General features: G+C 35.2%; 1 protein-coding gene and 1 pseudogene across 1 annotated transcript; one reads left to right on the forward strand and one right to left on the reverse strand.

Moving 5' to 3' along the window:
* The first annotated feature begins 364 nt into the window (after positions 1–364).
* LOC119189626 (dual specificity protein phosphatase 1B-like) lies at positions 365–1,222 on the forward strand. Its single transcript, XM_037439844.1, has one exon. The coding sequence runs from the start codon at positions 460–462 to the stop codon at positions 1,168–1,170; it is 711 nt and encodes a 236-aa protein (XP_037295741.1). The 5' UTR covers positions 365–459; the 3' UTR covers positions 1,171–1,222.
* A 7,295-nt stretch (positions 1,223–8,517) lies between these two features.
* The window catches only part of LOC119189319, a 6,344-nt pseudogene continuing 878 nt past the window's right edge, over positions 8,518–13,983 (reverse strand).

Genomic DNA, 13,983 nt, shown 5'->3' on the forward strand with positions numbered 1-13,983 from the left:
TATTATTCTTGGAAGCTAAGATTGACAATATATTTGACAGTATTGCACTCTTTAATGATCCCAAGCTAATCCTAAATAATGAAGCGTATGAACCTAAGGCATCTGTAAGTCACAAGGAAATGACAAGGAAATAAAATTAGGTAGCAGCAAATATTAAAGTCGTTAGTAAATTTGAAGAGAAAAGACAAATAATTCAAAGAGTTCCGTTAATGTTAATGATTACACATTCATGTTTTTTACTCGCAATGTCGATCTAAAAATAGTTCTCCCTTCTCAGAACTCGTTTGCTTAAATCAAAAGTATCCCAGCGAAGAGGATCAAAGGCCGTCAACCTTCAATATGACAGAAAAGACTAAATCAAACGTCAAAACGTCGTAAATGTCTCGGTGGGAACCGCAAAAAATTGTAAACATATGAAAAAATACAAAAAAATAATCATGTGAACCGCAAATACTTAGCATGATAAGTGTCAGAGGGTTGATTATTGTAATGTTGAGAAGCGCTTTCATCGTCGCTTTCCTCAACATTCCCAACCCGATCGTGGCCTTCACTGGCATCAAGAACTGGTCGCGAAAAGCCCTCTACCAGAAAATCGACCTCTGCACCCAATCCTGCTACAGCCAGATTATCCCAGGTCTTTATCTTAGCAATGCAAGGGCGGCTGCCGACAAAGATGTACTCAGGCGGCTCAACATCACGCATGTCCTCACCATTGAGGCTCATCGCTTGCCGAAGTCCACATTCTATGATACAAACATCAGCACGCTCTTCATTAGGGCCTACGACACTCCTCAGACCAACCTGCTGCCATACTTTCCAATGGCCAACGCGTTCATCGATGAGGGAATCCAGAAGGGGAATGTCCTCGTTCACTGCCACTTCGGGGTATCAAGATCCGCCACGATAGTGATGGCGTACCTCATGGAGAAATACAAGCTGAGTTTTGAGCAGGCGTTTGTATATGTAAGGCAGAGAAGAAGGTTCATCAACCCTAACCCTGGCTTCGTGAGCCAGTTGAGAGAGTACCAGCGGCAGAACTACGACGTGAACGGTTTCCACCGCTTCGAAGCGTATATGAACGTCAATGCTCGGAAGCATAAGTACAAGATAGCTTCGTTTGCTGCAGTGATGGTTGGGATTTTAGTTCCCATAGCTGTCTTGGTTGGTTGATATTGAACAGTGCAAGTATTTGTAATTAATAAAGTCAAGCTTATCTATGATACTGAATTGTTTTGTTTTCAGATTTTTTATCTATTTTGTATACATTAATTTAAGTGAGGTTTCTTCGGTGCCTGTAACTGCAGTGTTGAAGTCTCGGTTAGCCTCGACCCTTTCGAGGATTAAAGGGGTGAATGTGATTTAGGCGAACATAGAAGATAAATCGAACGCTCTGATGATATTTCAAATTTAGATACAATTGTAAGGATATTCATAAAACATAATTCTTTTTATTATTACTTTTGGTTTCAAAACTTTAACGTAACTGACCTGGCAAATGTAAATCAAATAGATTTGTCGTTTAGTAGCAATATCTGAGATATGAGGGATAAGACACCGGTCCTGATAGATTATTAGTCAGTTTACCTCCTCGTTACTTATTAAAAGGGTCTAGAAGGCCATTGCGTAGTCAGATTATAGTTTTTTTACAGCAAGAATGAGGTTTACAGAATAAATTTTGTGTAAAGGCCGTGTTGCTTCATTATGATCCACATTAATATTAATCGAAAATGCCGGAATACATCTCATACTCTATTTTTTATATTAAACAATTTCGAAACACACATAAATTATGTATAGCTAGGTATTTCAAATAATATAATAAAAAATGCGTCAGCGGTACCAACTACTGCCGTAGTATCAGCCTGGAGTCTGAAATTTGTACCTAATATGGCAATCGGCTCGCCTCTTATCACATCATGGGACAGAGTGGCGCCTCTACCAATCCCTCGTGCGGTAAAAGGCGTGAGCAAAGAACATTTTACATACTATGAAATGACGTGAGTGTCTGTACCTACTATCTCATACCTACTCAAATACGCATACATCAATTCTTCACTCCAAAGTAAATTGTAACATATTTAACTTAACCAATTTATAAAAAAATGATTTGATTCCCTATAAACTCGATGACGGTAAATCAAGCGAGCAACAGTTGGCCCGTACCAAACGCAGGAAGTGCAAACTCCACTAAACTGGCCGTGAAATAATATCCTGCATACAAAATTAACGAGCCTCAAAATATCTTGATTATACGTAAGAGAAATTATTTTTATATCGACGCGATGAATTTTATTTGAAAAAAAATCTTTTCTTGGTAAGTACTCAGTTTTAATGTAGTTTGGGTTTGTGGGTTGATGCATGATACGTTTTGTGCTGAAGGTATATCTGTATTCGCCAGGATAGCGGCCACCGCAGACAAGGTGTAAATCCCCCCATAGCGACCCTGTGTAATCCTGTGTAAATCCGGTTTCACACAGGCCAGCATAATTGTGTCGATTGGCAAGGGGTATCAGCTCTCGTCAATCAAAACCAGAGATGATTAAAAATTCATGAATAATATAATATATGAATAATTTTGATGAAAATTGGAATAAATTCAGTATTATAGTGATATGAGTTAAAACTGGTGTGACGATACTTGCACTAAACAGAATAGCAACCATCAAAAGCGTCTATTTTCTTTGTTCCACACATTTAGCCCAACACTTTTTTTTTACAATGGGAAAAAACACTACGACATCCTCTTGTGGGAAAGACAAGAATTTAGTGGCATTATGAATTAGAACATTATGGTGACAAAATTGAGAGACAACGAGAATTGACGGTAAACATACGGACAAAATTGTAGGCTCTGTCAAAACATGCAATCGTCAAAGTTACAGTAGTCATTATTAACTTGGCATAAAAATTGCATTTGAAGGATCGTCGTCTACTCTAAAACATTTGTAATAAAATTTCGAAATGCACTCTACGCGAGGCAATAACTTTCGAGCCATTCTCTGTCTCCTCTTATTAAAAAATACGTATCTCAAACCCAATAGATTGCCAAGTCATGTTTAGTTATGATTTATTTCACGTGCAAAAATAAATGATCTCTATTTTTATGTTTTCATCTCATGATTTCATAAGTATCTTCGGAGACTTTTTGGTATCTCCAAATCCACGATGAAATGTGAATGTTATCAACATTTGCATTAACTAATGAAATCGAAATTCCAAATAAATAATAATATACAAATGCTGTGGCCGTAGACAAGGGCCTTCCCACAATTATTAATGCCAAAAGGTAACGCTAAAAACAATTTATGAGAATGATATTATATCCTATTCATAAGTCTGTTGCTACGGTATGATATTCTACATATTTTTGTTTCCTAGTAGCATCAACGATTGTAAGCATCCTATCTACGGCTTCTTATATTCCTTTTGTCTCCCTTTTTTTGCACAAACATATACACGGCTAGTGTAACTGGATATATTAAGACCATCGTAGCGGCGATAGCTTAGTTGGTAGTGAAACTGCTGACACGAATGTCCATAGGTTCAAAATCCAAGGGCATGCACCTCAAACGTTTCTAAAGTTATGTGCGTATTATTTGTGAATTATCGTTTGCTTTAACGGTGAAGAAAATCAACGTGAGGAAACTGTATACCTGAGAAGCTTAGTATTATTTTTTTTAAAATATATAAATTTTGTCAATCTGCACTAGGCCAGCTTGACTAAATACATAATCCCTCTCAGTAGTAAAAGAGGCCCGTGCCTAGCAGTGGGACAGTATAAATGTATAATACAGGGCTGTTATTATTACTAAAAACACATATACATTTCTTATATCACCGAAGAGGTAATGAGAGGCTCAATTATTGCGCCCACATTAATAGGGTACCGGACTCATATTTGTCCTTTATTATTATCAAATATTTACATAATATAAATTATAACACAGAAGAAATTATTAAAATCCGGGAAAAAATCAACAAGTTATAAGTCTTTGAATTTCGGTGGAAGGGGTAATTAACAAGAAACAGAAAAGGGACGAAATACCCACATGTGACGTCGTCGGGAATTAAGACGCGTGCGAAAGAAAGATATGAAGCGATATCCCCACATCGCGCCCACTTCTGCACATTACAATATTTTAAAAATGAATTACTCGCTCATTTTTTAACCAATTTTTATGCAATTTTCGCAGGAGTTCTCCTTTTTCGTATTATTAACCATTACATATAGAATAATGTACAAAATCAAACATAGGCCGGTCCCCTATTGGTCATGTCTATTTCGTCCCACGATATGATAGGGGGTGAGCCAGTATAATCACCAAAGTATTGACATTAACTGGATTTTTGTTGGGGGAAGATAGGATACGACAGGACATTTAAAAAGGTACTTAATATAAGCAAATTTTTACACCAGAAAACGAATTTTTTGTCACTATAATTAGATATTATACGCAACTATTAATGTTATAATGGTAATATAAGGATTTCATGTTAACGCGAATGTTAGATATCAAAATAAATTAGTTTCCGGATTTAATCGTGGTTTTAATTATTTTTTCCTTGTCGTTTCGAAGACTTTGCAGCCTTCATTCGGGATTTAAGGTAGACGTCGGAAGCATTGTTTAAAATATAAAGAAACCGTAATAAAATCCGAAAACTAGTTTAATTTCGATTGTGATAATATTTTTAGTATTCAGAACAAGATCACAGTTCTTGAAAAAGAACTGCTAGTGCAGTTGCACGCGGTTCGCTATAAATATTGTTTCTTGTTATTTTTCGACTCAATGAGATTTAAGATTATGTATATAAACTGATTTACCACAGTATGCTAGATGCTATAAGATTAGTTTCCAGTTTAATATGAGTATATAAAATATAATGTTCAAGGTCATACTTTGGATATATAAATTTGTTACTAAAATGGTAATTAGAAACGAAAAAAATTCGCTTCGGATGGATATAATATATATCCTACCACCAGCAAAAATGACTCTAGCTCAGCATATGCTAACAATAAAATTAGTCTTTACTCAATAAGCTACTTCTACTTGGGTAGTATTTTAGATCCCCTCGTAAAATAAATTTGTAAGTAATACAATTACTGCAATCAATACGCTAAAAACATTGCTATGAAAATGGATATAATAGGGGAACCCAATCAAAATAAGGTTCTTTGCCAACATTGACTCATACATTACTGTTGCCACCAATCCATCGTCAAAGGGTACAATAAAACTCAATTCTTGTCTTCAGGTTTTCGCTTTTCATCTGATTGTTCTGAGCAAGTCAGTGCCAAGAACATAATTATCTTTGTTGTTCAGACAACTATTAATTCGCGATGTATTTCTGTACAGCTAAATATAAAGCAGAGGTCAATTTGCACAGGTGCTAGCTTGCACAACTATCGCTATTTCAATTCTAGTATTTTCAAGGGCTGTTTTATGATTTTAGTGATTTTATTTTGAATTACGGAATTATTTTTTCAGCTGTCACTTTCTTGGTCTGTATTGTCCGTTAAGATATGATAAGAACTGAGTGCAATTTTTGTTAATCTCTTTCAGATAATTTCATTTATTACATTTTCTTTTACACCCTTTATTATGTTATTTTATTTAATTAAAATATCCTCTGGTCATGTTTTGCCTTAGAATGCAGGATCCTGCTGACTTTGCGTTAATAAATAAAACCAAATACTTGTTTTCTAGAAAACAGCATTTTACCATATTAAGTTTTTCAAATCATAGATGTAAAAACACGTGTAAGGTTCTTTAATTGTAATTTTATATGACCTAAGGCCTATAACTAAACTTAAATCGATTTTCTGGTGAAAATTCATTCATGAGTGATTTTAATCGCAATTTCAACAGAGGTACAGGCAAATATAGTTTTATATGTAAAAATACTTCAGTATGTACCTACCTAGTTAGTATTGTCTTTCAAAAATCATACTGATTGTAATTATAAGCTGATAACGAAGGTTATGCATATATTTTGAATAATTCCAACATTATCCTGAATTATAAAACTCTAAATCGTTTACTTTTTACAAAAACAAGTGCCGTCAACTCATTTGTATTAATTTACATTTTCCAAAGCAAACCTCGTCATCTTATTGTATGTGTTTTTAACATGATCATTAAAAGTGTTCACATTACAGCAGTTTCTCATCTCTTACCGACTGGTGCCAGATTTTTTCAACCGCGTACCGATTTCACTAATATCTTGACCTTAACACCTTTATGAGCAGCTCTTTCGGCAGAACGACGCGAGTTAATTACGAAGGTGAGAGGTCTTGGAGCTTACGTCTTCCAGCTGCTGAATGTTATTAATATACTTTTCTTCCGTGGTGATACCAAAGTAAAATAATATGGTGTAAGATTTTTATTTGTTTATTAGTTTTCGCCTACTCGGTTGAATGGTAGCATAATATAAAGCTATGGATTTGGAATTTCTGGGTTTGATGCTCAGACAACATCTTGGGCAGTGAATTTGACACAACTCCCTCGGTTTTGGAGACTTTAAAGAGGGTTAACGACAGGTAGTCTGAACGTAAAAGTAATCCACATAGTTTCTGCAAAATACTTAAGGACGTATGTAGTACAGACGCTACATTTGACTGTGATAGGGGCATTTTAATACGAGTCGAATATTACGAAAAAATTCACCAGGTATGTAAATTCATTTAAAAAAAAAACTCTAATGAATATACTTAACTTGATGCTAAATATACAATTTTATGATTTTACGCTGATTTTATGAAAGAGAATATTTTTGAAAAGCTAATAATGTATTATGAGTATTCATCAATATCACATCCAAAGGTCCAAAAGCAAAGAAGTAAGGGATGTTTTAGTGGTCTACTATGCTTTTTTCAAAATAAATAATAGTTAACCTCAGCTAGCCTATGCCCCATATTTTAGACATTTCATATCAAGCGTAAGTATATGTCTTTCTGAATAAAACCAAATAATATTAAACCGTCAAGCCTAATTCTAAATTCTTATAAATATACTTGCGATTGCACAATACATAAAGTATTTTATGTCCTAATTACGGGAAACAGTATACAATCTCCTCAAATACCATCAGAAAATTAAAAATCGGTAACAAAACTACACGGAACTAAAGAAATTCGCTAACTCTCCAAAAAACCCACCGCTAAAACACAAATCTTGACCATTTTTCTAATAAACCTATTTTATTGATGCTGTCTGCTGGCAACGTACAGAAATACAATGTCTATTTTGAATGTTGCCAGTGACGTAATCACGTGGAATGTAAACGACTCCGCTGGTTATTTTGGTTACTTGATTCTAGATTTCAAGAAGGGTCGGTTGTATTTCTTGAATGTTCTGGTGTAATGTTTAAGTAATTACTTCTTGACTTCATAATTTCTAGATTTATTAGTCTTAATACTATGCCTTTTCCTTCCTAGTCTTTTAAGTTTTACTTCTAAGCCCTAACTCCTAACTTCGATTGGCCTTTTCGAACTGCTATCTCCAGCATGTTCGGCTTCGATTGTCCAACTGCTGCTATCTCCAGCATGTTCGGATTATTTACAACCAACAGCAATACGTTTAGTTATATATAAACTTGTTTATCTTGTAACCTATTACAAAACGGTCACGTTTTTATACACGCTTACAATTATAAATCTCCGGATTGTCATCGTGACCTACTCAAATCGACCGCGAGTTTTTCTGTAATGTTTCTGGTAGGAACGATTTTTGTTAGAACCGAAAATGATTTTACACCCTATGATTGTTTCTAGTCGAATTTCAGCCACGCCGGCAATATCACCGATTAGCTAGGTACGCAGGAGATATTATAGTGCAAAAGTGTGTACGCAATACACATGTGCACTCTCTGTTCCTTCACCCTGATAGTCCGGTGAGACAGTAATCCGACATGACCGGAGAGAGATGTTATACCCTATATTTAAATATTAAGAAGTGTAATGCTTGTATTTGTTTGTTACATATAGGGTTAAAACTTAACCTCCAACTAAAGTACTTATTTCTGTGATTTTTTTAGCGTCTTCATTATAGGCGAATTAGATGTAAAATATAACAAAAGCTGTTATATCTTGCATGTAATTAATTAATACAGCTATTTTGGATCACGGTTTTATTAATTGTCTTTATTGACAGGCGTCTAAGAAAATATATTATATAAATTACCATAGAGTTCTAATGCATTATTATAACAAAAGCAATGTCGGCTCCTTTGATACTTATTTATTCTTTAGGAAAAATAATATGTTTACAAGAAGTGGTAATCAAAACATATCTAGTTGAATATGTAATTTAGAATTCAAATATGACAGAAGGGAATGAAGGTAGTCAAATGATGACCAAAATAAAATGGACGGTAATGAGCAGTAATTCAAACACTAGAGGCAAGTGTGTCTTCAGTAAATTTATTGATATTATGGTTATAATTTGAACATTAATTTCACTAAGTGATGTTAATGGTTGACGAAATGGACGTAATAAAGCAATAAGGAAACTCTAGTCAAGAATAAGACATTTTATTTAATAGTTCTATTAAAATATTGTCACAGATGTCCGCAAATTAATTTTACAAACAGTAAAAACAATAATTTAATACAAAATACAATTCCTAAATGTTCTGTTTACAATTGTGCGTTGTTTTAAATAAAAAATATTAACAAAAAAATCTTAAAACTAATAATCTCATAATAAAATTCTTAACTAAGAGATTCGATGTTACAGTAACTTATATTGCATTAATTATAACTACTTAAAATGATTCGAGTAATTAAAATGTCAACGTCGTAAAATTCATTAAAGATGTATATTTTGTACAAAATTTTTAAGTCTATCTAATAATCTCAAAGATCACTTAATTAAGAATCATTTTAACTTCGATATTAACCTACTAAAACAATTTGCAGCACTCAAAAAATATTTTTTAAGATCGTAAAGGCACTTCTAAAACCGGTTGTGTTATGTACAATTATGTACATTAAGGCACTTATAACAGAAATTAAAGTAAATGCAGTTACATTATTGTACTTAATTAATTGGAAGACGTCATACCGAACATGTTATTTACAAAAAAGTGTCTTTTCTGATATAATCTAACTACTGTACTTTTAAAAATTTTGTAAACTATTTAAAAATAATCAGTCTCTAAAAGAGAAAACGTTTTTACAACCTTTTGTTCCTTTGCACCATAATCAGATCTTTTATCTGCTTACATTAACTTATATCTAACTACAAATATAAAATATACTATAAATAACTATTGTATCATCTGGAGGTATTGGTTCTCTTCATAAAACGAAGATAAGGATGTCTGAAGATCGTTCACAACCATGTTATCACCGCCTTGTAACGGGTGCGTACTGCTCGATACCATTTCTGAACTCTTCCAATTCTCGCAATTTTCAACATACTCCAACGTTCTCTGGTACGTTTCCTGGCGCATTGTGTTGTTCTGATTCTTCTTTCTTCCATTACTAGCTTCTATTTGGGACTGAGATATGTCCCAAACCTGGACCTCGCTGGTTTGGTTGTTTTGACTCCTCAAACTGTTCATACTGCAATCGGTTTGGTCCGTCTTTATTTGATTGCAGTTCATCTGTCTCGTGCCGTTGATCGGTTTCTGGCTCCCCGTTGACATGTTTACTGAATTTTGCATTGATTTCTGCATGTTGTGTTTGTTAAACTGGTTGCCTGGGTAGTCCCATTGGTTGTACGGCCTCTGATGGTTGTAATACTGGTTGTTGTTCATCATAGTTTGGTTGTATTGGTGATTGTTCTTCGGTGGCGGTGGACCCATGACATTCGTGTTGTTTACTACAGAATTGTACGGTGGTGGTTGAGGATATTGCATGTTGGGGTTGTAAGGGGGGTTCTGCATTGGTGGACACTGGTTTTGAGGTTCACAATAATTGTTCATGGCCCCTCTGCTCATGTTGGCACTGTTGTCAACACTCATCATAGAAGATCTGGACATTTGTAACGGATGCATCTGATTGCTTTGGTTTGGATAGTTCATTTGTTGGTAGTTCATCATTTGATTGTTATACACCATGTTTTGATTTTGGTTCATGGGATGCATCATAGGCATTTGATTCTGATTATACTGTTGCATAACTGGATACTGTTGAACGTTTTGGCTTCGCATAACGTTTTGGTTTTGTCCTGGATATTGATTCTGATAATTTTGATTATGGTATTGGTTGGGTATATTATTTCTATTAGGCATTTTTGACAATTCTGTACATTATTGGGGTAGTTAGGAACCATTTGGCCTTGGTTCATATTCATAATCTGGTTTGGAATATTTTGGTTTCCAGGACCATTCATGGCCATCGGCATATTAGACACCATCGGACTTGCCATTCCTTGTGCCATTGGGCTTTGTAGACCAGGGTGCATGGGACTCGGCATGCCATGGCTCATGGGGCTAGCAATGTTCTGTGTCATGGGGCTCGCCATATTCACCATTGGACTGGCCATATTTTGAGACATAGGACTACCGATATTATTATGTCGAGGACTCATCATCATCTGATTTGGCATTTGTGGACTCATGAGACTTTGCATACTTTGAGGACTCATAGCGTTCTGTTGAGGCGACATCACGCTCATGACACTTTGAGGACTCATGACATTGTATATGCTTGGCGGACTCATGACAGTATGTGGGATGTTGTGAGGACTCATGATACTTTGAGGACTCATTGCACTGTGAGGCAGGCTCTGTGGACTCAGCATACTGTGCGGCAGATTTTGAGGACTTAGCACATTTTGACTGATGACTGTTTTAGGACTCGCCGAATTCTGCTTCTGGGGCAAACTAACTCTTATCCTATTCGATTGTTCCGTCTGATTCGCTGTCATAGTTTGCAACGACTGCAATGGATTCGTTGTAACAGCACTAGTCACTGGTTTAAATTCCTTTTCCTTCTCCGCAGTCACTTCTGGAATGACTTGCTCCTGTAAGGGCGTTGATTTATCGTCAGGCGTTTTAGCGGCTAAGAGAGAGCCACTGTTACCCGACATGCTAACATCTAGCGACCTTAAATCGACTTGTATATCACTTATATTGAGATCACTTCCTATGGCACCTAGGTTTTTGAGTAGGGAATCGTCACTGGTCGCTACGTCACTGATTTTGTCTCTGGAATTATTTGTGTTTTTTATTTCACTTGCATTGTCTTTGGTAGCACTGTCTTTATCGTTATTTTCCGGTTCAGGCTGGTTGGAGTCAGTTTTAGCTGGTGTTACCGATTCGGTTGCCAATATTGATTGGTTAAGATATTGCATCATTTCATCTGGTATTACCAGCTTGTTCTCCACCATTTCGCCTTCAGCGACCTGTGAACAAAATATTGAATTAGAAATATTCATTTTAATTTATCTTGTTAAGGTACTAAATAGATGTTCTTAGACACGATTACTCTGATATTCTTCAACCAAAAATATTGCTAAAACTATAAAAAACATCACGAGTAAGTAATTTTTTCCTCACAAAGTAATCTTCTACATAACTAACATTACTTATGTCCTTATTTGTTACTCAAGAAAATATAACTCACATCAGCAATATTTACCTGTTCCAGATTGACTTCCTGGTTGGGGTGGTGGACCTGCGCTGTGGTGATCACCACGGTGTTGGTGGAGTTGGACCGAGACTCTTTGTACGTCACTGTCTCCTGGTCACTTTCTGTCTTGAACGGGAATGGAGCGTCACCCTGCAGGAAGATAAAAGTTTTAATTGAAGGTTGTAATGAAGTTCTTACAATGATGTTATTGGTGGTCAGATAGTATTCTAATTATTATAGAGGGCTAGTTTTTTTGATTGAATTATGAATCGACATATCCGACAACAAAATATCAGTATTAGCAAATTTTAAAAAATTATTGTAAAACCAGGATATGATTTAATCTTATCCTATCTTACTTGTTACTGATATTATAAATGAGAAAATTTGTGAAAATGTCTGTATGTTTGTTAGAAGTAAATGCAGAAACAACTGAATGAATTTGGGCAAAATTTGGCACACAGAAAGACAATGTCGTCGTTTGACACATAAGCTACATTTTATCCCTGTAATTTGCTCCCATGGAAAATAATGAGATTTTTAAATAAATGAGACAGGCGTCGCATAGATGATGCTACAAATCGCTGCAGTATTTTAGTAACTTTTGTAGTGGAAAAGTCCGAGAGCAATAAGTAGTCCTTTAAAAATTATTAAAGTTTTCAAATGATACTCACCACATCATCAGTACCACATGGATAAGGCTGGTACGTCTGCGCCTGGTCGCTGAGGTTCGACTGTTCGGAGAGTCTCCTCGCCTCCTCCTTGACCTGGACGTTGGGGTCCAGTTCCAGGGCCAGCTCCTCAGCTCGTACCTCTGAGCAGGTCACTCCTCGAAGAAGAACCGCCTATTGGAATTTTTATAAATTAGAAAATGATATTGGCAATTTGATGGGCGAAATTTCTTTTATTCAGAATAAAAATGATAAGCTTCATAAATATTTTAAAGTAACATTCTAATTTCTTAACGAATAACTAAATCAAAATTGTTTTGCATCGATCTATTTAGAATATTAGATAAAGTACTTAATAATTATTATATTCACCAACATATTATTTATATGTCGAAATGAAGGGCATAGTGTCAAAATGGTTAAAATATTGGTACCATATATGAAATGTATCAAAATTCTAAGATTAAATATTTCAGCTTACCTGATTGCCTTGTGATGTTCTCACGGCTTGGACGGCAGCGAGAGCGGAGGAAGGCGCAGGCGCATATCCCACGCAAGACACTTGACTAGACCTGGAAAGTAAACTACTATTAGCACTGTCTTACTTATCTATCAGAAGTTCTTTAGATTGCAAATTTACTTTTTATGAATCGCGTATTTTTATTTATCACGGTTTTTTATATGATATATTCTACCGACGTTTCAAAGACTTTCAACCTTCATGGTCACGGGATGAACTGAAATAAGTTTTATTTCAATATCTAAACTTCGCGCAGAAAACAAATCACCTAAATTAGAATTTGATGGAATAAACTATCTGAATTTACGTATGACTGGATTATTATTTAAAAGTTCGTACAATTTGGACAGGCAAACATCAACCAAAGATGCCTGATTTCAAATTCAACCTTATAAGGGGTTATTTCATGGCGTCAATAAATTAACCCATATATACTAATTTTCTTAAAAACAAATATTCTATAAAAATATAAAAATATTCTAACTGTAAATGTAAAAAACGCTTTTAATTTGGCAAGGTATAATTTTCCTTTTTCTGATGGTAATTATGGTCATAATGATATGGTCCCATACCTGCGGCTGCTGTCGGGCGAGAGCTGGTCGTAGACTGTCTGATGCTGAGAGACCAGCCTCTGAGGTCCAGCCACCGCTGCACCGGTCACTGCACCAGAAACGACTGATGCTTGGCTGCTTTTTCGGGAGATGTCTGATGACCTGAGGATGGTAATATCAGTTGTGTTTATTGCCGCAAATAATAGTTGAAAAAATCTACAAGTCTCCAATGTTCCAAAAATTTTAACCAGTTCAAAATGATATGAAGAAAGTTATTAAGAATTAAAATATGATATTTGACTATGCATTTATATGGAATTAAAATCATAATTGTTTTATGACTGGATATTAATAATTTATACATTCTTTTTTGCACACAAGTAAAAAAAAAAACAAACGTATAAATATGGCGCTCATATAGCTCTATAAAAAATATCTTTCAGATAACCATGGGATGGATGTCAGTAAAGGAGAAAGAGAGGGCAATTTACTCATTAGAATAATAATTAAGGACTATTAAAAAATATATTATTACATTAGTTAAGAAAATAATTAAAGTGTTTTACCTGGCGCTATATAGGCTGCTTCCAGAGGAGATTCCCGAGTCCCGTCTCGTGTTTGGAAGTCAGTCTTCAACTCTACAGCAACGTTTGTGCCTAG

The sequence above is a fragment of the Manduca sexta genome, chromosome 3 (genome assembly GCF_014839805.1).
Source record: "Manduca sexta isolate Smith_Timp_Sample1 chromosome 3, JHU_Msex_v1.0, whole genome shotgun sequence".
In the NCBI taxonomy this organism is placed as follows: domain Eukaryota; kingdom Metazoa; phylum Arthropoda; class Insecta; order Lepidoptera; family Sphingidae; genus Manduca; species Manduca sexta.